General features: G+C 51.7%; 7 protein-coding genes across 7 annotated transcripts; 3 read left to right on the top strand and 4 right to left on the bottom strand.

The window, feature by feature from the left end:
* Positions 1 to 855: 855 nt before the first annotated feature.
* On the bottom strand, positions 856 to 2688 carry CDEST_02189 (Putative CoA-transferase family III; the record flags this gene model as incomplete). The annotated part of the gene is made up of 1 exon (XM_062918348.1): positions 856 to 2688. Exon 1 carries the CDS (start codon positions 2584 to 2586, stop codon positions 856 to 858), a length of 1731 nt encoding a protein of 576 aa, XP_062774399.1. The 5' UTR covers positions 2587 to 2688.
* A 1024-nt stretch (positions 2689 to 3712) lies between these two features.
* On the top strand, positions 3713 to 4678 carry CDEST_02188 (Putative 3-hydroxyacyl-CoA dehydrogenase, 6-phosphogluconate dehydrogenase-like domain superfamily; the record flags this gene model as incomplete). Its single annotated transcript, XM_062918347.1, has 1 exon — positions 3713 to 4678. One exon carries the CDS (start codon positions 3713 to 3715, stop codon positions 4676 to 4678), a length of 966 nt encoding a protein of 321 aa, XP_062774398.1.
* A 691-nt stretch (positions 4679 to 5369) lies between these two features.
* CDEST_02187 (Putative six-bladed beta-propeller, TolB) lies at positions 5370 to 6314 on the top strand (the record flags this gene model as incomplete). Its single annotated transcript, XM_062918346.1, has 1 exon — positions 5370 to 6314. The coding sequence occupies exon 1, from the start codon at positions 5412 to 5414 to the stop codon at positions 6312 to 6314; it is 903 nt and encodes a 300-aa protein (XP_062774397.1). The 5' UTR covers positions 5370 to 5411.
* Positions 6315 to 6519: 205 nt separating this feature from the next.
* Positions 6520 to 8642, bottom strand: CDEST_02186 (Putative major facilitator, sugar transporter, major facilitator superfamily). The gene is made up of 2 exons (XM_062918345.1): positions 8242 to 8642; positions 6520 to 8182 (listed from the first exon to the last, which is right to left on the bottom strand). The coding sequence occupies exons 1-2, from the start codon at positions 8385 to 8387 to the stop codon at positions 6766 to 6768; spliced, it is 1563 nt and encodes a 520-aa protein (XP_062774396.1). The 5' UTR covers positions 8388 to 8642; the 3' UTR covers positions 6520 to 6765.
* A 503-nt stretch (positions 8643 to 9145) lies between these two features.
* Positions 9146 to 11864, bottom strand: CDEST_02185 (Putative six-hairpin glycosidase superfamily, alpha-L-rhamnosidase, six-hairpin glycosidase). Its single transcript, XM_062918344.1, has one exon. The coding sequence runs from the start codon at positions 11788 to 11790 to the stop codon at positions 9289 to 9291; it is 2502 nt and encodes an 833-aa protein (XP_062774395.1). The 5' UTR covers positions 11791 to 11864; the 3' UTR covers positions 9146 to 9288.
* A 372-nt stretch (positions 11865 to 12236) lies between these two features.
* Positions 12237 to 15034, bottom strand: CDEST_02184 (Putative glycoside hydrolase, family 3, glycoside hydrolase family 3 domain, immunoglobulin; the record flags this gene model as incomplete). Its single annotated transcript, XM_062918343.1, has 4 exons — positions 14867 to 15034; positions 14194 to 14800; positions 13810 to 14125; positions 12237 to 13751 (listed from the first exon to the last, which is right to left on the bottom strand). Exons 1-4 carry the CDS (start codon positions 14961 to 14963, stop codon positions 12237 to 12239), a joined length of 2535 nt encoding a protein of 844 aa, XP_062774394.1. The 5' UTR covers positions 14964 to 15034.
* A 434-nt stretch (positions 15035 to 15468) lies between these two features.
* Positions 15469 to 17489, top strand: CDEST_02183 (Putative zn(2)Cys(6) fungal-type DNA-binding domain-containing protein). Its single transcript, XM_062918342.1, has 5 exons — positions 15469 to 15683; positions 15769 to 16228; positions 16275 to 16615; positions 16671 to 16922; positions 16984 to 17489. The coding sequence occupies exons 1-5, from the start codon at positions 15496 to 15498 to the stop codon at positions 17438 to 17440; spliced, it is 1698 nt and encodes a 565-aa protein (XP_062774393.1). The 5' UTR covers positions 15469 to 15495; the 3' UTR covers positions 17441 to 17489.
* Positions 17490 to 19121: the final 1632 nt, after the last annotated feature.

Here is a 19121-nt window from a genome sequence, read left to right as displayed (position 1 = left end):
TTACCTCTGGCATTGGACTAGTTTGCTGTAACATCAGTCCGAATTCCCTAACTCTGTGTGGGGACAGCTCGACGAAAACCGTCAGGCTTCTAAAGTGCATACAGCCTTAAGTTATACAGGCGGACATGTCTAGTCTGTTCTTTTTAACTAGAATCTAGGGGCTTGCTTTACTAATTGGTTTATAGAGGTTACATATTAGCCACCTGTATAGCTTATGACTTGACCTTGCCAACTTCACAAATCGCAATGTTTGTGTCAGCAACAAATACTAAGCAAACTTTCGCAAATTCGACTGCTTGTTGAAGCGCCTGTAGTTTTATATCTACAAGCCAGTGCTATAAATCTGAAGGGCATTATGTGAAGGCAATCTGGATGTACCAATCAAGTAAGGTATAAATAAGCCACCGCTAAGGTTTCAATCTTCCACGTGTTTAACAGTCGGTCGTTTTCTACTTGCAGAAACTGAGGCAGTGAAACTTAATCCCATTGGGGCCCTGATCTTCTCAACATGTCGCTTGACTTTGTCCCCAAGTTTAGACAAGGTGGTTTGCTTGCCTGGTACTGGGAAGCTGTAGACTTTTGCTGTTATCTTAGCCCGGTCAATTCAAAGGGTTGGCAAGTCATGCCTTACTACAGCGATGGAATCAGGTCAAACTTGTAAATGTTTAGGGATCGATGAGGTTTCATAAAATTGGTGGAGCACTTCAACTGTCACAAGCTGTTACTTCATACTGTTTATAAACAAGTCTTCTCAACATTAGGGAAGAAGAGCGATTGGAAGCGTGTGATTAAAGCATAAAAATAACATAAAGTAACTAAATTAAGTGGCCAAGGTATTACAACAGAAAACAACATTTACAAAAACTTAACAGACTCCGCCTTCTCGTATGCGTACGGCACACTCGGGCTCTTCCACTCAGGGGTTGACTCCGACTCTCCCTCAAACCTAACCACGGGTCTCAAGATGGTCAATCGCTTTTTGTCAAATGCGCTACCATCAAAGCTCTGGAACCAATCCCCTTCCGGCTTCAAGTAATCACCAAGGACCTTGGTCCAACCATTCCAGACGGTTACAAGGAGGTCCAGAACATGATGAGCTCCCCTCATCTCACCCCATTGGAATCGCTGCTTGCATTCCTCCACCGTGCTCTTGGGGTATAGACCGACGTCTTCAGTGAGAGCGTAGGCGTTCACGCCAGTCAGACTGGCGTGCGAGTAATAGCTCCCTCCCTCAAGAGCGCGTCGCTTCAGGCCAAGCATGGCGCCGACTGCGCCCAAAACTCCAGTCGACATGTCCGAAATGGGCAAGCTAGGGAGAACAGCCTCATTGTTGGGCAAGTTCAGCGACTGTCCGGTGACGTAGGCAGATCCGGCAGCGGCATCAGCGATTTGCTGCCAGCCGGGTCGCTCGGCGTAGTATCCGTCGGGGCCGTAGCAGTTCTCGCTCACGTAAACGATGCCCCGACCACGCTCGCCAGCCATCTTGAGGACATCGTTCAACCCAAGACCAAACTTGGGCATCTTGTTGATGCGGAAGCCTTGGATGAAGACGTCGCACTCATACACGAGCGACTTCAACAGGGCAGCGTCCTTCTCTTTCCGGAGATCGATGGCAATTGTACGCTTGCCGGCGTTGAGGGAAAGTTGCATGATGTTGATATCGGGCAAATGAGGAGGGTTGATGCGGATGACGTCGGCGCCGTATGCCGCCAAAATGGTTCCGATCTCTGGACCGGCAATCACGCGGGTCATCTCGACGACCTTGACACCTGCCAAAGGCCGCTTGTCGTTGGGGTTCATAGGTGGGAAACCGACGGGCGCGGTAGGGATGGACTGGTCTTGCTTCTTGACATTGACCAGAGGGTGTCTGCCCAGAGAACGGCCCATTTCGGACTCGCGCCACTGTTTCGGGGTAAAGCAGATGCTGCCACAGAAGCCGTTGAGTAGATTGGTCATTTCCATCTTCTCGGGGCTCAGTTTAGCAGTGTGCTGCGCAATGTGCGCAGCGGCCTCGTCATTGGACTTGATCGGGGCCGAGGGGTCGACGCCGATGGAGCGTAAGACCGGGTCAGCATTCATGCTGCCGTGTAGAGAATACCAGACTTCAGGGTCGCTGGTCGGGTACAGCCCAGTTGTCCGGTACTTGAGAGGTGTGTCCGTCCAGCCTTGCTCCCAGTCAGGAAGAAGACCCTTGAGCTTGCCCTGCTTGACCATGGTGACTACATCAACACCGTCGAGAAAAGCGGTCGCGATGCAGCCGAACCAGAATGCTGCATGTGTGGTGTTGACAGTGATTTGTCGCTCATCGTTGTTTTCGCCGCGAATGGCCAGAATCTCGTCGGCGAGAACGCCAGTCATTGCATGGAGGGCGGCGGCAACAGAGACGGCCTTGATGGGGCCAGGAATGACAGGGTAATCCTCTCCGGTGAATTTGACTTTGGAGAGCAGGCGCTCATCTTGCGTGAAACCGGGAGTTTGACTTGCTATGAGACGGAAGATTCGCTGAGTGTCTTCAGGTACCGGCGTAAATGTCTTGTCCGTGAAGGTGCCCGGTCCGTAAATGTCAGGGATCTTTTCTGATGCCATGATGAATGTTTGATAGGAAATATGACAAGAGGCTTAGTCTTGAGGGGAGGGGGAGGAGAATGTCTGAAAAACAATCTGTACTATGTCTTTGGGTTTGATGATGTAGAATAATTGCAGAGGTGGGAGGAAGTGAGTGCAAGACGGTTCGGACTTTTATAGAATGCAAAGGGGCGGAAGAAGGTGCGGGAACATAACATGTGCGGCGGTACGGGATGGAGACGGAGTAAAGGCGAGGTTATCTCGGTGAACGGCGGTGGAAGCATGCCAAGCTGGTGTCTTCGGACAAATGAACCCTGCGGCCATCACGGGAAGATGCGGCGCGAGGACCGTCGTGGTGTGGGTCCGACCTTCGGGGCATATGACGTTAGTCGGGCCAACCGACCGGGCTACTCATTGAAATGGAGCGTGTTTGCGTCAAGGTCCACTTGTCGGGGCGACGTTCAACGCGAGCGCCGTGGTCCGCTGGTCGGGATTCCAGAAAACGAAAAAAAAAAAAAGGCGTGGTCAGTTTAGTTGAGAATGCACTATTGACGTCAGTCGGGATTGTGGGCACGTCAGTTTCCAGCGTCTCATCTCACCAGGCCAGATGGCATATCATCCTCTCATGAGACCGAGAGAAGTTTTCTGGAAGCACCATCGGTGGGTCGGTAAAAGCCAAGATATGGTGATCTGGAGTTAGCGCATGAATCGCGGACCCGCCACAAGCTTTCCGCGCGCGGAATTGAGAGCGGCGCCTCCACAAAAGAAACCCCCGTCCCGGTCTCCATTATCGGCATTATGGGTCTTGAGCCCTTGAGAGTTTCGAGATTCTGGAGCGCATCGTCGGCTCGGCTACGTTTCTCTCGAGTCGGAGTTGCCGGGTAGACATCCAAATGATCATCCAAGTAACTCCAGCCGCTTCGTTAAGAGGAAGCGTCATGTTTTCTAAGCTGGCAAACGTACATTGCATATCAATTTCTATTCCCACTATAAGAGTACCCAAGCCGCAGCGAGGCCAGAACTAGATGTCCCTATCCCATCTTATCAAACTTCCCTCAGAAAAGAAGTCACAACGCACCCCAAAAACCCTTTCGCAAACTCAATCAAACTCCAAGCCATCCCATATCGCTACCAACCCTGCAACATCATGCGCGATATTCGCAACGTCGCCATTATTGGCTGTGGCTCCATCGGGGCCTCTTGGGCTGCTCTGTTCCTTGCCCAAGGCCTCGAAGTCACCGCGTTTGACATCAATCCGGCTGCCGAGGTCTTCCTCCGCAACCTTGTAACCGACGCATTGCCCGTACTTTCATCGCTCGGCTTGGTCAAAAACGCCAATGCACATGCATCAGGGATACGTTTCACCACCAACATGACCGAAGCTCTTGCCGATGCAGATTTCGTGCAAGAGAATGGTCCGGAAAAGCTTGACTTCAAGCGCAAACTCTTCAACGACATGGCCGCCATTGTACGCCCCGATACAATCATCGCGACAAGCAGCAGTGGCTTGACTTGTTCAAGTATCCAAGAGGGCATGCATGCGACGAGCCATCCGGAACGTTGCGTCGTCGGCCACCCTTTCAACCCTCCACATCTCATTCCGCTTGTTGAGGTGGTAGCCGGGAACGCAACATCACCGGACACCGTCAGCTCCACGATGCAGTTCTACGAAAACATGGGAAAGAAGGCAGTCCACGTGAAGAAAGAAGTTGTCGGCCATGTCGCAAACCGTCTTCAAGCTGCTTTGATGCGAGAGGTTATGTATCTACTGCAGGAGGACGTGGCCAATGTCGAGGACATTGACAAGGCGATGAGTTATGGACCAGGCCTGAGATGGGGTGTCATGGGTCCGAGTCTATTGTTCCATTTGGGAGGTGGAGAAGGAGGCGTCGAGTACATGGCGGATCATCTTTTGGCGCCGCTGATGTCTTGGTATGCGCCGAAAGACCCCGAGGTCACGGACGAGCTGAAGCAGAAATGGGTTTCGGGAACGATGCAAGCCGTGGATGACAGGGAGTACAGGCAGTTGGCTAGACAACGCGACGAGGAGCTCGTGAGGCTGTTAAATGTCCGCAAAGAGTGGGACAGTTTTGCAGTAGAATCTAAGAAATAAGAGAGCAATGGCCAGAGCTAGACGAACTAATAGAACTAATACCCGTCTGATAATTTCATCCTTAAGCTACAATTCGTCCATGCGTCGTTGGAAGTGCGATGCTTGTGCCCTCAGTCTTTGCAACTACGAGCAGTCTGGCGATGGTAGTTACCGACGGGGATAAAAATCTTGTTCACGACATGCTGAAACCATTGAAGCCACGAATTCCTCTATGAGCTCCATGAGGTATGCAATGGGGCATTTTGGATGCAGGTCGCATATCTGGGGCCGGGGCACTTTGTGGGCTCGGCAGGGGGGCGTCGTTTGGGGGCGGATCGTTGTCCAGGGGTTCCATGAGTGCCGAGCACCACGGAACCAATTCCGCATGATAGCGGGATATTTCGCAAACATGAGGTCAGTGATGTGGATCTTGGCAAGATCATGGTGGTTGTTGTTGTTCGTCACCAAGTCCGAAGTGCGAATACCGACATGATACGTGGACCGCTCTTGAGGCCGGTAGCGGACCTTCAAGCATCGTGCTCACGCTCAAGGTTGCAGCAAGCAAAATCATGTTTGTAACCCGAGATGGACCCACAGCTTTCGGCGCTTCCGTTGCGGGAGACTTGTTACCGGACCGTGACCATGTCCATTGAAACATTGATAAAAAGACCTCACGTCTTCCAGCATCCCACTGGGCAGTACCCAGAATGTTAGCTGCGAGTGACAAAACTTCTTGGAATATTCAAAAAACACAATGGGTTCTCAAATTCAACAACGTCTTTTCATACTCGATACGGATTTGTCAAATCCAAACCGCGAGACCCGCCGGGGACGAATCGTGTCATGCTTGACCGACGGAAGCGACCTTCAGACAGTAATCGATAACATCAAGTCTCTACCAGACGGTATCACTATAGACCATGCGACTGGTCATATGTACTGGACCAACATGGGGTCTAGCCTCAAATCAGACAGCGGTTCAATCGAGCGTGCCAACTTCGATGGCTCGGACCGGCAGACGATTGTACCAGCAGGCACTGTCGGCGTTTTCACGCCCAAGCAAATAACTCTCGCCAAGATTAGCCGCAAACTGTACTGGTGCGATCGGGAAGGCATGAAAGTCATGCGGGCAAACCTCGACGGCTCCGATGTCGAAGTTCTGGTTTCGACGGGCAAGACGGAAGACGATCGGATGGACCAAAAGAGGTGGTGCGTCGGTATTGCCGTGGATGAGCAACGAGGGTTCTTTTACTGGTCGCAAAAAGGACCATCCAAAGGCAACCAAGGACGAATCTTCCGGGCGCCAATTCATACACCCCAAGAAGAAAGGGAAAAGCTGACCGAGGTGGTGTTCGAAAATCTGCCCGAGCCTATCGACCTTGAAATGGACGAAGAACGTGGCGAACTATACTGGACGGATCGTGGAGACCCTCCATCTGGAAACTCGCTGAACCGGGCGGCCGTATATGTTGGAGGTCAGCACCACATATTGGCTATCAGATTGCACGAGACAATTGGATTGTCTCTGGATACGAAGGCGGGCGCTGCGTACGTGACGGATCTATCTGGAGGCGTCTACTCTATTGATGTGCAGACACGGAAGAAGAGTGTTTTGTTTACGGAGTTGGGTGACATTACGGGTATCGCCTTGGTATAGACAACCTAGAGCTGTCGGTGTAATTTAGTCTCAAGAAGTAATGATACTAAAAGAACGTGGAATGATGATTTGATGTGAAAAGTGTACAAGACTAGGATGAAGGTAGTGTTTAATGCATCAGAACTTTCCAAAGATATAATTTGCATCTTCTAATCAGAGCAACAAACGTTTGCTTGCAAAAAGTTGCTGGTAGCATTATCAGTTCAGGCCTACACGGTATCGTCCCCGCCACTGTACAGACCTTCAGGCCTGGAAGAATTGTTGCCAACAGCTACCAGGGGAGTTGAACCCTCTCCCGTGTGCAGTGTCACAAGTCCTGCATCGATAATGGACTTGGATGCCAAAGAACATATGTCGGTCCCTTGTCCGGGACCTAAACAGCCTTAGTGGCTTTTGGCAAGGGTAAACAGATTTAAAAAAGCTATGAGAATGTGGAAACATAATGAGTTTCCTAGACCTGTTCCGCCGGGTCGGACTTTTCAAGCTCCACATGCAGAATCCCATCTTTCCCAGAGCTCCCCGGGCGACTGGTGCTCACACCATCGAATATGGTTGCAATTTCCTCCAAAGATGGACCTTTAGTCTCGGGGTAAACGAAATATAACACCGCGAACTCAACTACAACCCAGGGAATGAAAATGATGTAAAATTTCCACGCCATGCTCTCTAGGCCAACCGGAACAGCGTATGTCGAGATGAGAGTGAAACAGGTCGAGAAGAACTGGAAACAAGCTTGGCCGCGCATCCGGAGGCTGTATGGGAGAATCTCAGTGATATAAAGAACCAAGTTGCCGTTGAGACCGAGGTTGTAAGAAGGAGAGAAGAGATAGAGAAAGGCCACTACAGCCCCTCCAGCAGCTTTGTTGGAGCCATTTTTAGCGAAAACAGCACTGCCAGCCGTAATACTGACCAAGCAGACAAAGATGGCAGTCAGAGAGCCGAGGAAAAGCGTTTTGCGGCCAAGTTTCTCAGGCAAGGTTGCAAAGTACATGGCAGAAATCCAAGAAAGAACCTGCTGTGTAGCGTTGATGAGAGTTTGCTCGAGAGAAGAGGTCAAGCCAACAGAAGTGAGCACCGGCGATAGGTAGTATGAGATGAAGGCGTTCCCGGACATCTGAGCAATACATGACGTCCAAAGAAGGATGAACATCCGCTTGCGGTTTCCAGGTGTACGGACCAGCTCCAAATAGTTCTGGAGCCAGCTGCCGCGATCGACTGTGCGTTCGTAAGCCAGAGCACTTCGAATCTCATCGTATTCGAATTGGACAAGGGCGTCATGCTCGTTGCCTTCCGCATGGTACTTGGCCAAGAACGCCAGAGCCTCCTCGTTGCGATCCTTGGAAGCGAGCCAACGAGGACTTTCCGGAACGAAGTAAAGACCGAGAAGTTGGATGATTGACGGTAGGCCCTGAAGCCCTGAAGGGATACGCCATGACGCTGTAGATTCAATGCGAAATGTGCCGAACGTAGTCCATGCAGCGACGATGGCCCCAAGAGAGTAGGATGTATTGAACAAAGCGGTTGCAGTGGCTCTGTGGGCAGGATGGGCTATTTCTGTGATCAAAGGTGCTCCAGAGGAACCCAAAAACACAGTACCGCATCCAAGAATGCCACGAGCCACGACAAACATGGGAAGGCTCTGGGCAGCGGCTTGTAGCGTGGCGCCCAAGATGCATAGAGAGGCACCGCATGCAAGACCAGCCCTGCGGCCAAAGGTGTCGCTGATGATGGAGATGAAGGGGATGGCGCAGAGCCCGCCAATCGGGTAGGCGGCGTTGAAAAGCCCAAGTGTAGCGCCTTTGGGTTCTCCGAAATAGTTTCGCCAGTTCTCAACAGATTGGAGACCGTTCATCATTGACCCGTCAAAACTGAGGCTCAACACGTTAGTTCCAGTCATGAGTACGCGGGACTCAAGGCATCGTCTTACCCCTGGGTGAAGATGGAAAGCATAGGAAAAACAAGTAGGAGGTTCAGGACCCGAAGGTTCTTAGACCTCCACCAGTATTTCGTATCAACCGTGCTGTCGGGCATGGCCGAAACGAATGCCAGCGGCTCGTCAGTGCCGAGCGCCATGGTGATAAGTTTTGAAGAATAATGCCCTGTTTAATGACGAAAGCCTTGCGGAGAATGGGCAGTATGTCGCAAGAAAGAGTAATTGTGAGCAAGAAAGGCCTATCCAACAACAGCAAGACAAGTGGTTTTCGGGCTTTATAACACAGAGATAAACACCAAAGAGTGTGGAAACGGGTTCAAGAACAATGCGTGATACTTCACAAGAAAGTTGAGATGCTTCTTGAGACCCCGCCACGATCAATCGAGTTAGGACGGCATCCCCACGGAGAAGTTCGCGATCCGGGGTAGTGATCATGCGGGGAAGAACCATTCTCGACTTGTGAGAGTGCGGTCGGAGCCAGCTGTCCAGATCCTGAGCCGACACCGAGCGGGCACACAAGGTTCGCGGAATGCCGGATAGAAGAATTCAGGGTTTAGTAATCTCGGTCAGCTACCGGCTGCGGAAAACCGGGTTGATTTGTGCGGAGACGACAGAAATACGCGCAAAGAAAGGACGCGGAATCTCGGATCACTTACTCTCTGCAGTGATGGAATTCTACTAGCGCTAGGGTTCCAACACGGCCCTATACAGGGGATAATGATCCGGAGTGCTTGTCCGTAGGTCCTGTACCTTGCCACGCCCTTGGACGTGGAAACCTCGACATGACTGTGGCGTATCATGCTCAAGGGTAAGACGATCCCGCTGATTTTGCTAGCGAGCAAGGGCAGTTATGTCGCCAGTACGTTTCGACGAGAAACCTCTAGCTTTCTCAACAGCCAAATGAGTCGATTTTTGAGTGTCTTCAACTTCTTGCGTGAATGGTTTGAGCGGAGACAGTTAACCTTTAAGATTTGCGAACGAGCCAATGAATGGGTGATTTCTTTAAGTGGCGTTCTCATGACTTTTACGACTCCAGCTACGCTACTCCACCTGAAATATGGTCGATATGGTATGTACTCCATATTCCTCGGAGTGATGGCCAGGAAGAGTCAAGCGAATCCTTATAGGATTGTCAACTGACACATCTTGCAAGCATATCGATATACGTCCAAGTTTGGAACCGTCCTCCCGAGACCAAGTGATACAAGCTATGCCCGGAGCTAATCGCCCGCCGAGCGCCACTTTAGCGTTAAAGGAACGAAAAAGTTGTACTCGAGGAGCGCATGCAATCGTCGTCCACCCGGGCTCCAGCGGACGCACCCCGGCCACCTCGGCCATGAACTCGTACAGCGGAACTGAACTCCAAGCGTGGCAGTCGGACCTCAAGGTTACCTCGTCTTCGCACCATGTGGTCAGGTTTTGAGACAGTTGAACCCGCCAAGGATTCCAAAAGGCATGAAAGGCTTGGTCGTAGAGGGTTCCGCCGGCCGCAGATAGCGCACGTAGGGCGTAGAATGACATGGCCGTAGATACCTTCGTGAATTTCGGGATATGAGCGGTATCAAATGTCACGCCAGAGTCCCACGTGGCATCAAGAAGGCAACGACCAAGTAAGGTCCTCGCCTCTTCGCCGTCTATTGCGCCACAGAGAACAGCCCATATCTGGTTGTGTTGGCTGAAGTCCAGAAGCTGATCAGCCTTGGCTGCTAAGCCGTCGGTAAAAGCGAAATGGAGCCAACAGTGTTTCCGAGTGGCTTGGATTATCTCACGGGCCCGCAACCGATACTCTGCCGCGAGGCCTGGGCGACCGAGGTGGGAGACAGTCTCGGCAATCGTTTGGAGCGTGTAAGCGTAAATGAAGTTGGTAAAAGTTTGAGTGCCCGTTCGCTGAGAAGCTGTTGGAATGCCCATAGGGCGCCATTCGTCCGTCCAATCGACAAAGTCCCAGTGCGTTTGGATTGCTTCGAGGCTGGATGAAAGAAGTCCAGTGTCGGGGTTGAGACGCCTGGCGAATGAATTGAGAATGCCGTCGCATGTTGACAGAAAGGCGCGAGTGAATGATCCATCGCCATAATGCAAGTAGTGATCCGCGACGGTGCACACCCAGAAGAGTGAGAAATGAGGAATCACCTGAAGTTGATGAGATGGGCTGCGGCTGGCGATAAGCCCAAGACTTGGTCGGTATGAGTTGTGAAGCTGGACGATGGCTTGTCGGGCCATCCGATCATCACCTGATAAGGCGTACGTAAAAAGACAAGAACTACGGACGTCCATGGCATACTGCAGCTGTTCGTAGAATGGACAGTCCTCGTAACAGTCATGCATGCAGTTCCTGAGAGTGCGGACGCTGGTTGCCCAAATGGACCCGTACGTTGTCTCATGCTCCGTAGGAGACGGGATGTCGAATCCGCTCTTGTCGTCCAGCGGATAGTGAAACTCGTCGGTGCCGATGCCGACCAGGTCCAGATCACTGTTCTGTGCGACATCGATGTCGATTGACATGTAGCGCAAGGTACGGAAGTGGAACGGAGAAAAGACCTCGAACGCGTTTGAATCCGGCTCATAACCCAAATCAGCACTGCTTTGGGCTCCAAGACGACCTGCAAACACATAGCGATCCTCTGGGCCGTATAATGCTTTACTGAAGTCTGCCCTATCACCCTTACGGCGGATATACGGAACAAATTCGGGCTCGTCCTCGTATGCCTCGGAGTATCGAATACGCAAGACACTACCAGCATGTTCGGGACGCCGAAAGCGGAACGTGATGTGTGCTGTCAAATGATGCTCAGCCTCAATCTCAATGTGGTGAGAGGTTCCAGCTGGCAGTCGGAGAGGACCTGACAGCCCCAGCACAATCTGCTCCCAAGTTGCGTAGTCGATTGGGCTGCGGAGGTTGTGGATGGCGGCGGGACGAACAGGCACAGACTCCGGCACTGGTATCATCCGTGGTGTTAAGATCCATGGTGGTGTTAGACCATGCGATGTCGGCAAGTCCAGAGGTTGCGCGGGCACCCAATCGAGCAGGGATACCTTGGAAGCGTCGACATCTTCGTATATGTGTAAAAAATCGTCCTCCTTTTGATCAACACGCAGGACAGTAGTGTGGTCAATCGCACATTCCCAGGAAGCATCGCTTTGTAGAGCCAGGGCAGCATGGTCTTGTGAAGGAGCAGGAGTGCGGACAAAGAGACCAGGAAACGAAAGTCGGGGGAAGCTCGTTGCGTAAGGCGTGGCGTGGAAAAATCGCAAAACTCGAATGGAAATGCGGTTCAGTCCTTGAGTGAGGAATGGCTGAATGTCAACCTCGTCGTAGAACCAGAGGTGCTCGTCTCCCTTGACAGGGCCGGTGATTAGACAGTGGCTGTTGACGAATAGCTTGTATCTCGTGTCTGCGGTGATTTGGATCGTCAATGGCGCCGAGGGGACCGTGGTGAGGTCTATGGTCTTCCGGAAGTGAACAAGTCTACCGGCCGTGTTGACGCCATGATCTTGCCAGTCAGGATGCCATATCCAAGTCGTGTCTAGAAAGGAACGATCCATAAGTGACAGACGAAAAAAAGTTTGACAAATTCAGGGGTTGTTGGACGTGGGAGTGGTAGCGGCCTGACTTGGTGTACGGACAAAGATGGATGGATGGTCCTGGGGGGTTGGGGGGTTGGGGGGTTTTATGTTCCTCTGCCCAATGTCCGTCCAGCTGATTGCAGCATGTCCCCCCACTGTCGTACTGCTCGGCTTTCACTCGAGCGAGCAAAGTTACACCCAGTTCCTGTTGATGCTTTCCATTCATTCGAAAACGCAAACACGGGGCTTGGAAACCATTAGTACGATATCAATAGTTGCATGGCTACATCACCTGGCAATAATCTACAGCAATGTCAGTCCTTGTCAGCCGAACGAAGATGCTGTGCATCTTGCTAGTTTTAGCCACAATCTCGTCACACGATAATTTTGGGGTTGTGTGAATTAGAGACTAATTATCACTGTAGCTACAAGCCCGACCACCATGTAGTTTTTTCAACGCTGATTGTCGCCGCCAAGTGTGTTTCCACACTGTTTGGTCCAACGAAGATGTCATAGTTTCCAGCCTCAATCACCCATTTTCTTCGTGGCTCATCCCAGAAACTTAGGGCGTACTTCTTTGAGACCAAAACTTGAACCGAGGCAGACGCACCAGCTGAGACGCGAACCTTGGTGAATCCCTTCAACTCTTTACTTGGGCGACTGACCGATGGATTGCAAGGTGAAACGTAGACTTGAATCACTTCGGAGCCAAGAACCTCTCCCTCGTTGCTCACGACTCCACGGACTAAGAGTTTCTCATCTCCATCCACGAACTCGTGTAAGACATGGAGCCCGTTGATCACAAAGGATGTATACGACAATCCCCAACCGAAGGGATAGAGAACCGCTCTCTTGACAGCCTCGTAGTAGCGATACCCGACAAACACATCTTCGCCGTACAGTACACGACCGTTGTCCGATCGATAGTTGAGAAATGCCGGATTATCCTCCACCCGAATGGGGAAAGACAGCGGAAGCTTGCCGGAGGGGTTGGTGTCGCCAAACAAGACGTCAGCAATGGCATTGCCCGTTTCGTTCCCGCCGTACCAGGCCTGAATGATGGCGGAGACTGATGCAGCCCAAGGCATGGCGACTGGTGTGCCGGACTGAACGACAACGGTGGTTGAAGGGTTGGCCGCAGCCACAGCAGAGATCAACTCGTCCGTTCGTCCAGGGAGACTCATGTGCTGGCGATCATGGCCTTCCTGCTCAAAGTCCGCATTCAGCCCAACGCACACAACAACTTGATCCACCGACTTGGCCAACTCCGCGGCGCGGTCGATTTCCTTGTCGGCGTCGAGAACCTCGGCGCCGCCAATGCGGACTCCCCCACCACCGAATGAGACTACGCCCTCGGCATCTTTGACCTTGGACGCTGCGCCGCTCGCGAAGATGACTTTGATTTTGTAGGTCTGTCCTGCCACCACATGCAAGATGCCGGTCTCCTCGACGGTACCAACGTTGAAAAAACTCCCGCCGCCTCTCTGAACGGTCTCATTGTCGATGAGTAGCTCTCCATCAACGTACAACCTTGCGGTGCCGTGGACGCAGAGGCCAAACTCGAATGGACCTGTATCGTCAGCGGTGTACGAGGCCTCAATCTCACCCCACCAAAGGTCCTCTGTTAAGGCCGGGTGGTAGTAGTCGGCGAAGTACATGTTAGTGTCGATCAGATGTATTGTGTCAACCGGCTTCCGTTTAGTATCGCTCTCTGGCTTGTCGAAAGCGTTGAATGTGACTCCAGCTTGACCACCCTCCGTCCTCAGTCTAGGGCCGAGTATGGGCAGCATCTTGTGTGCGTGACAACCTGGTGAATAGATCACATTCTGAGCCTTCTTAGAGATGGCTTCAAACGGCGTGACGGCATAGTAAGGGCGCAGAGTCGCAGATCCTCCTCCGCAGTAGGTCGCAACTTTTGCATTTGGCCCAATTATGAGAACCTGGATGTAGAGTCAGCGAAATGAAAGACGACGATGAAAATCTGGGTTTCTTGCTTACAGTCTTGGTTTTATGGAAAGGCAGTGTTTTCTTCTCATTCTTCAGCAGAACGACCGAGTCTCCGGCAATTTGACGCAATAGAGCCGCAGTCTCTGGCAAGTCTCGACCCTCCTCTTCTGCATGCTCTGGAATGCCTGTCGCCACAGCTCGTTGGACAGACTTCAAAACTGCCCGGACTCTCTGATCGATGGTATCAGGGAGCAACTTCTTGGAGGAAACAGCGTGGTTGACCAATTGACCCCGCCAGCGGCTAGGACCCGGCATTTCCAAGTCAAGTCCAGCCTCCAACGCCTCGACCGTAGAGTATGTCCCGTACCTGAGAAGCATACATGTTAAATCACCTGTTACTTTCAGACAACAGTTGATAATTATCTGGGCACTCACCAGTCGCTCATGACAAGGCCCTCCCATTTCCACTCGCCTCGCAAAACATTCTGTAGGAGGTTTTCATCCTCGCTCACATGCGTCCCGTTGACCTTGTTGTAGGAAGTCATAAAAGACGCAGGGTGCGCATCGCGAACTGCAATCTGGAAAGGCATTAAGTAGATTTCACGAAGAGCGCGCTCTGTGACAACCGAGCTCACTGCCATTCGCTCATGCTCCTGGTCGTTGGCCACAAAGTGCTTTATGGCAGCCTGTACTCCAGTACTCTGGATGCCGAGGACCACAGAAGATGCACACAGGCCGGCCAAGACAGGGTCTTCGGAGAACGACTCAAACCCTCTGCCTCCCAAAGGACTGCGTTGCATGTTCACTGTAGGTCCTAGTAGAACGTGGACTCCCTTCGCCCTGGCTTCTAACCCCATGAGATTTCCGGCTTGCTCAAGCAAAGCCGTGTCCCATGTTGCTGCAAGGCCCGTGCCGCAAGGAAAACAGGCGGCTGCGACACCATTGAAGAACCTGGTTCCGCGAACCCCATTTGGCCCATCTGAGAGCCTGATGGACGGAACCCCAAGACGGGGCACGCTTTGGGTGTGCCAGAAGTCAATCCCTGCTCTAGTCAGCATTACAGCAGAGAGCTAGACCAGCCGCATGATGAGCTGCAGGACCGCCGCACCTGAAAGAAGTTCGGCTTTTTCGTGAAGGGTAAGCTTGCTAAGGACATCTTCAACATCGAAGATGGCCACTTTGCTGGGAGCAGGGACTATCGTCATCGTCAAGAACACAGAAACAAAGAAGGTCAGTCCAATTAGCGGATGGAGCAGTGATTTGGGTTGTTTCTGAGAGGGAAACAAAGGGAGAGCGGCAACGAATAGCCATTCAAAGGCACATGGGAGGATGTTCAGCTCGGCCACCACATTACTTTAATCCAAGTCTGGCTGAGCCACAATGATAATGGAATATGATGCCTGTAGTGTAATGCCCCACAGTGGTTAGAACACACGCCGAGATCCAAGATGGAACTGAGACCAGTTCCGGCATTCCGCGGAAGAGTTTGGCTAGCCCGAACAGGGCCCCCGAGTTTCTTCTCACCCAATAGAACGACCCTGCTTTCCGCGTAACCGGCCAAACTAGCCAGCTAATATGGGATAGCGCACCTCTGCAGACGGGGTTGCGATCCACACCCCGCGCGGTTTCAACCTCCTACCACTTCGTACTCCGTCAAGACTTGTGAGACAAGTTCCTTTCCACGACTCCCCGCTTTCCCGTTTCCTCCAACTTCAACACTCCACGCCGTTATCGATCATGCCTGACACACCTGCGGAAACCCGGGCCAAATCTCACAGACGACCCGCGTATCCCCGGAAACGAGCCGTGCAAGCTTGTTTGACCTGTCGTCAACGACGCACGAAATGCGACAACGAAAAGCCGAGTTGTTCTTCCTGTGGCAAACTGGGAATACAATGCGTGTATCAAGAGTTTGAAAAAGCAAGGTACCGTGTTGCACCGCGTTACCACTTTGTCACTTTTGAGTGCCTCAAGCCAATGAGTTCAATGAGCTGACGATAGACATGTTAGTTTTGATGCTGCGAGCCTAGCCATACTGAGGAGGCTAGATGAACTAGAGACTGTGGTGAAAAACAGTCGACCCGAGCCACAAGAGCAGCCTGCTCTCAACTTCGCAGAAACTCGCTTCTCAACCCCGAGTCACTTCCAATCATCCGACATCGAATGGGTCAACTCCTTTGAGATCCGATACCCCAATGTTGATTCGATTCTCAACTGGCCCGTTTTTCTCGCCTCAAACCTTCGTAGTCCAACTGAGGACTCCCCCGCTAGTCGGTTCGACGAAGTCGACCTGGGCTCGCGCCCCTTACTTGTCTCCGATGTAAACGCCGATGATGCTTCGCGGCTCCTGAGGCAGTTTATAGACAGCTTCCACGTTTTCAACCCAGTCCTCGATATTCCTACACTGGAAGGGCATGTGAAGAACACCTCGTTAAATGGGTTCGGCTGGAACGCTGGGTCCTGTCTTGTGGTGGGTATGACCGTCTTTAGCGCGATCAGCTTCTAACATCTCGTAGCTGCTCGTTTTTGCATTGGGGACAACAGTTGGACAAGATACCATGCCGCCTCAGCCATCGGTTTCCGCTAGGCACAACGCACACTTTAGTCAAGCCGATGCTTTCTTCTTCGCCGCACAGAAGCGTATGGGCTTATTACTCTCAAGCAGCGGCATAGCCGAGGCTCAATGCTTCTTTCTAGCTGGGGTATACCTTATGGTCACTATGAGGCCGGCTGATGCTTGGAAAATGTTTGCCCGAGCCCTGGCAAGCTGCCACACGTTTCGACCTTTGTCATGTGAGAACGACTCTGTCCTACGTTTGCAGCAAACTGTCCATTGGGCATGCTTCAAGTCTGAGCTGTAAGTCACCAAAAACAACTACCTTGTGCATGCCCAGAAACACTGACTTGTCCAGCGAGGTGCGATTGGAGTTAAGTATAGTTAAAACAAGTCCTTGGGATCTTCGTTATCCGGACTTATTCCCCAATCCCCCAGAGTCACTCGAGTCCCAGGGTGAACCAGCTTGGTACTTTTATCTAGCTGAAATTGCCCTCCGCCGTCTGAACAACCGAATCTTGGCGTTCACGGGCACAATTGGCCGGGATAGTACTATCGTGTCTGATAAGGTCACTGCGATCCAAGAATTCGAGCGCCAGGCTCATAGTTGGTAAGAGCAAACGTCAATTTGATTCTGATGCAGTTACTGACATAGCTCTCGTTATCTCTAGGGCCAAGTCGCTTCCTTCCAGTCTGCGGCCCGCTACAAGCAAAGATGATGACATGACATTTCCTGATAGCGATAATGGCTGGTTGCGTTTCATACTCAGTGGTCATATGCTTGATTGTTTGGAGCTTATGTACTGGCCTTTCGTTTATGCTGCTGTACACGGGACACTAGGAGATGACCGTGACTCTCATCTCTTAGCAGCCCGCGGTCTCGAGTTGTGCACCAAGCGTATTTATATCAACCAGGCAGGGTTCTTTCACAGACATCATGGCACCTGGTTAATGATACAATCATGCACAAGAAGTGCTCTGATGTTAGTTGCTGCTAGGCATGCAGAGCTAGACGATAAACTGCCTGGTGACTGGCAAGCTTGTGTTGGCGAAGCTATCAGGCTTCTGTATCACTGGGCTGAAGAGGTTCCAGGATGTTACAACGCTCTAAAGTTCTTGGTGTTGTGAGAAGATGTGTATATAGGATAGTAATGTATACTCTATACGTTACCGTTAAGTAGTTGATCTACTCTACCTAACGTGTAAGTATGCACATGTTTGTTTTTTCTGCATTGCATATTGTTATGTATTAGTAGTAGATCTTTTACTTGATTTCCTTACGCTATCTTAAGATGGCGCTGCAGAGATAGCATATTTCTTACCCAGCGTCGTCTCAAGCCAAAATTTCCCGACGTAGCTGTTGTGCACGGGGGCTTAGATGCACACTCGCTTGACGCGCTCGGTCTAGGCCACGTAGAGAGGCACAACCAGGTTCTTCGCCCCAAGTTCCGGTGTCTCCACCAGCTAGAACCTCTTTTCTGACGCGGCCGCGTGGTCGCTGCTGTACATGACTGTGACCTCGACCAACCGCAGGCCCGCAGCTCTCACCGCGGTGAAGACCAGCCTGCTGGGTAGAGCGGGAGCAGGGCCTCTTCGGGTGAGGGGCGAAATATGAACTTACCAACTAGGGAGAAGTTAATTTATTAGCGATCTACACTGTTGAGAAATATAAGGGGCTCAGAGGCCTACCTAAAAGTCACAAACTGTGCCGTCAGATCTCACCTTGGCAACGCCTTGGCAAGCCACGGTCGTGGCCGTGAAGTACTGCAACTTACTACCATTTGCCTCCGTCCCCGACTCAGGGTATATGAGGCCTCCAGGTCCTTGGCGTCGGTGTCCCGGATGGCGCTGCCCGCCGCAAATTCCATTGATGCGCTGCTGGATGCCTGGGTTTCGCAAGATATACGTTATGCCAGAGGGATCGTGTACCAGCGGACCACTCACACAACGGTTCCTGGGATGGACACGCTTGCGGCTTCCTATCCTACTACTGCTGAGGATCTAGGGGTTCTTGATGTTGATTAGCCAAGCTCTGACCCATTATCGAGGTATCTGGTCAGCAAGCCCGTCTTCTCCTCCCAGTCCAACGCTAATTCGATGCGGCGGAAGATGTTAAAAGTGAGGGCTGGGGAAGATTGATTACGCCAGCGGTGATGCTGAACAACATGTTGTCACGTAACAAAACGATACCGTTAGTTACGTGGGCAGCAACTAACACTTATATGATATACCGTGTGACACATGTTGCCTGTCGTGCAACCCTTGTGGAAGGCAAGGGTGACGGACGACCGCGTTAACCCCAAGCGGGGTTTTGGGCCTCTTAAGGCCCTTGTATTTATTGTTCATATTGTTTTTATTGCGCGGCTTGGGTTACAGCCTGGCCTGGAGCCTGACTAATATGTGTTTCATTTTGCTGAGCGGGTTGATGATGATGATAGCCACCAGCGCAGATTGCGACACGACAGCGAGACGTTGCTGATGAGATCTCACATCTTACCGTCGGCGCTGGCCACGAGCACCACGTGCAGCTCCACCTAGTCAAGGCGCAGATTTCCCCCTTCGCTATCCTTGCGCAACACGATGGTGGTCTCATTCTGCGGCTTTTCAACGTTTTAGTCGCCTAAGCCCGTCATGTTCAGGAACTTAAGCTTGATGCTTACACTGTTGGCGCCGTTGCAGACGCCCTAAATGACTAAGCTGGCGCTTGTCGCCAGCAACACCTTTTGCGTTTTAACAGAGATAAAGGGATACTTTAGGCTGGACGCTGTGGTGACATTTAGCGTTGCTCTTGTCTGCCTCTTGATACCTA

This window comes from Colletotrichum destructivum, chromosome 2 (genome assembly GCF_034447905.1).
Source record: "Colletotrichum destructivum chromosome 2, complete sequence".
Lineage (NCBI taxonomy): Eukaryota > Fungi > Ascomycota > Sordariomycetes > Glomerellales > Glomerellaceae > Colletotrichum > Colletotrichum destructivum.
This window is presented reverse-complemented; position numbering and strand designations above follow the sequence as displayed.

What these genes read in the sequence shown, in the direction of transcription:
- CDEST_02183 (XM_062918342.1), top strand. Translation starts at nt 15,496, where the DNA reads ATGCCTGACACACCTGCGGAAACCCGGGCCAAATCTCACAGACGACCC. An exon ending in CAAGAGTTTGAAAAAGCAAG is followed by an intron (nt 15,684 to 15,768) that starts GTACCGTGTTGC and finishes TAGACATGTTAG; the next exon opens with TTTTGATGCTGCGAGCCTAG. An exon ending in GCATGCTTCAAGTCTGAGCT is followed by an intron (nt 16,616 to 16,670) that starts GTAAGTCACCAA and finishes TGACTTGTCCAG; the next exon opens with CGAGGTGCGATTGGAGTTAA.
- CDEST_02185 (XM_062918344.1), bottom strand. Translation starts at nt 11,790, where the DNA reads ATGGATCGTTCCTTTCTAGACACGACTTGGATATGGCATCCTGACTGG.
- CDEST_02186 (XM_062918345.1), bottom strand. Translation starts at nt 8,387, where the DNA reads ATGGCGCTCGGCACTGACGAGCCGCTGGCATTCGTTTCGGCCATGCCC. An exon ending in CTTTCCATCTTCACCCAGGG is followed by an intron (nt 8,183 to 8,241) that starts GTAAGACGATGC and finishes GTTGAGCCTCAG; the next exon opens with TTTTGACGGGTCAATGATGA.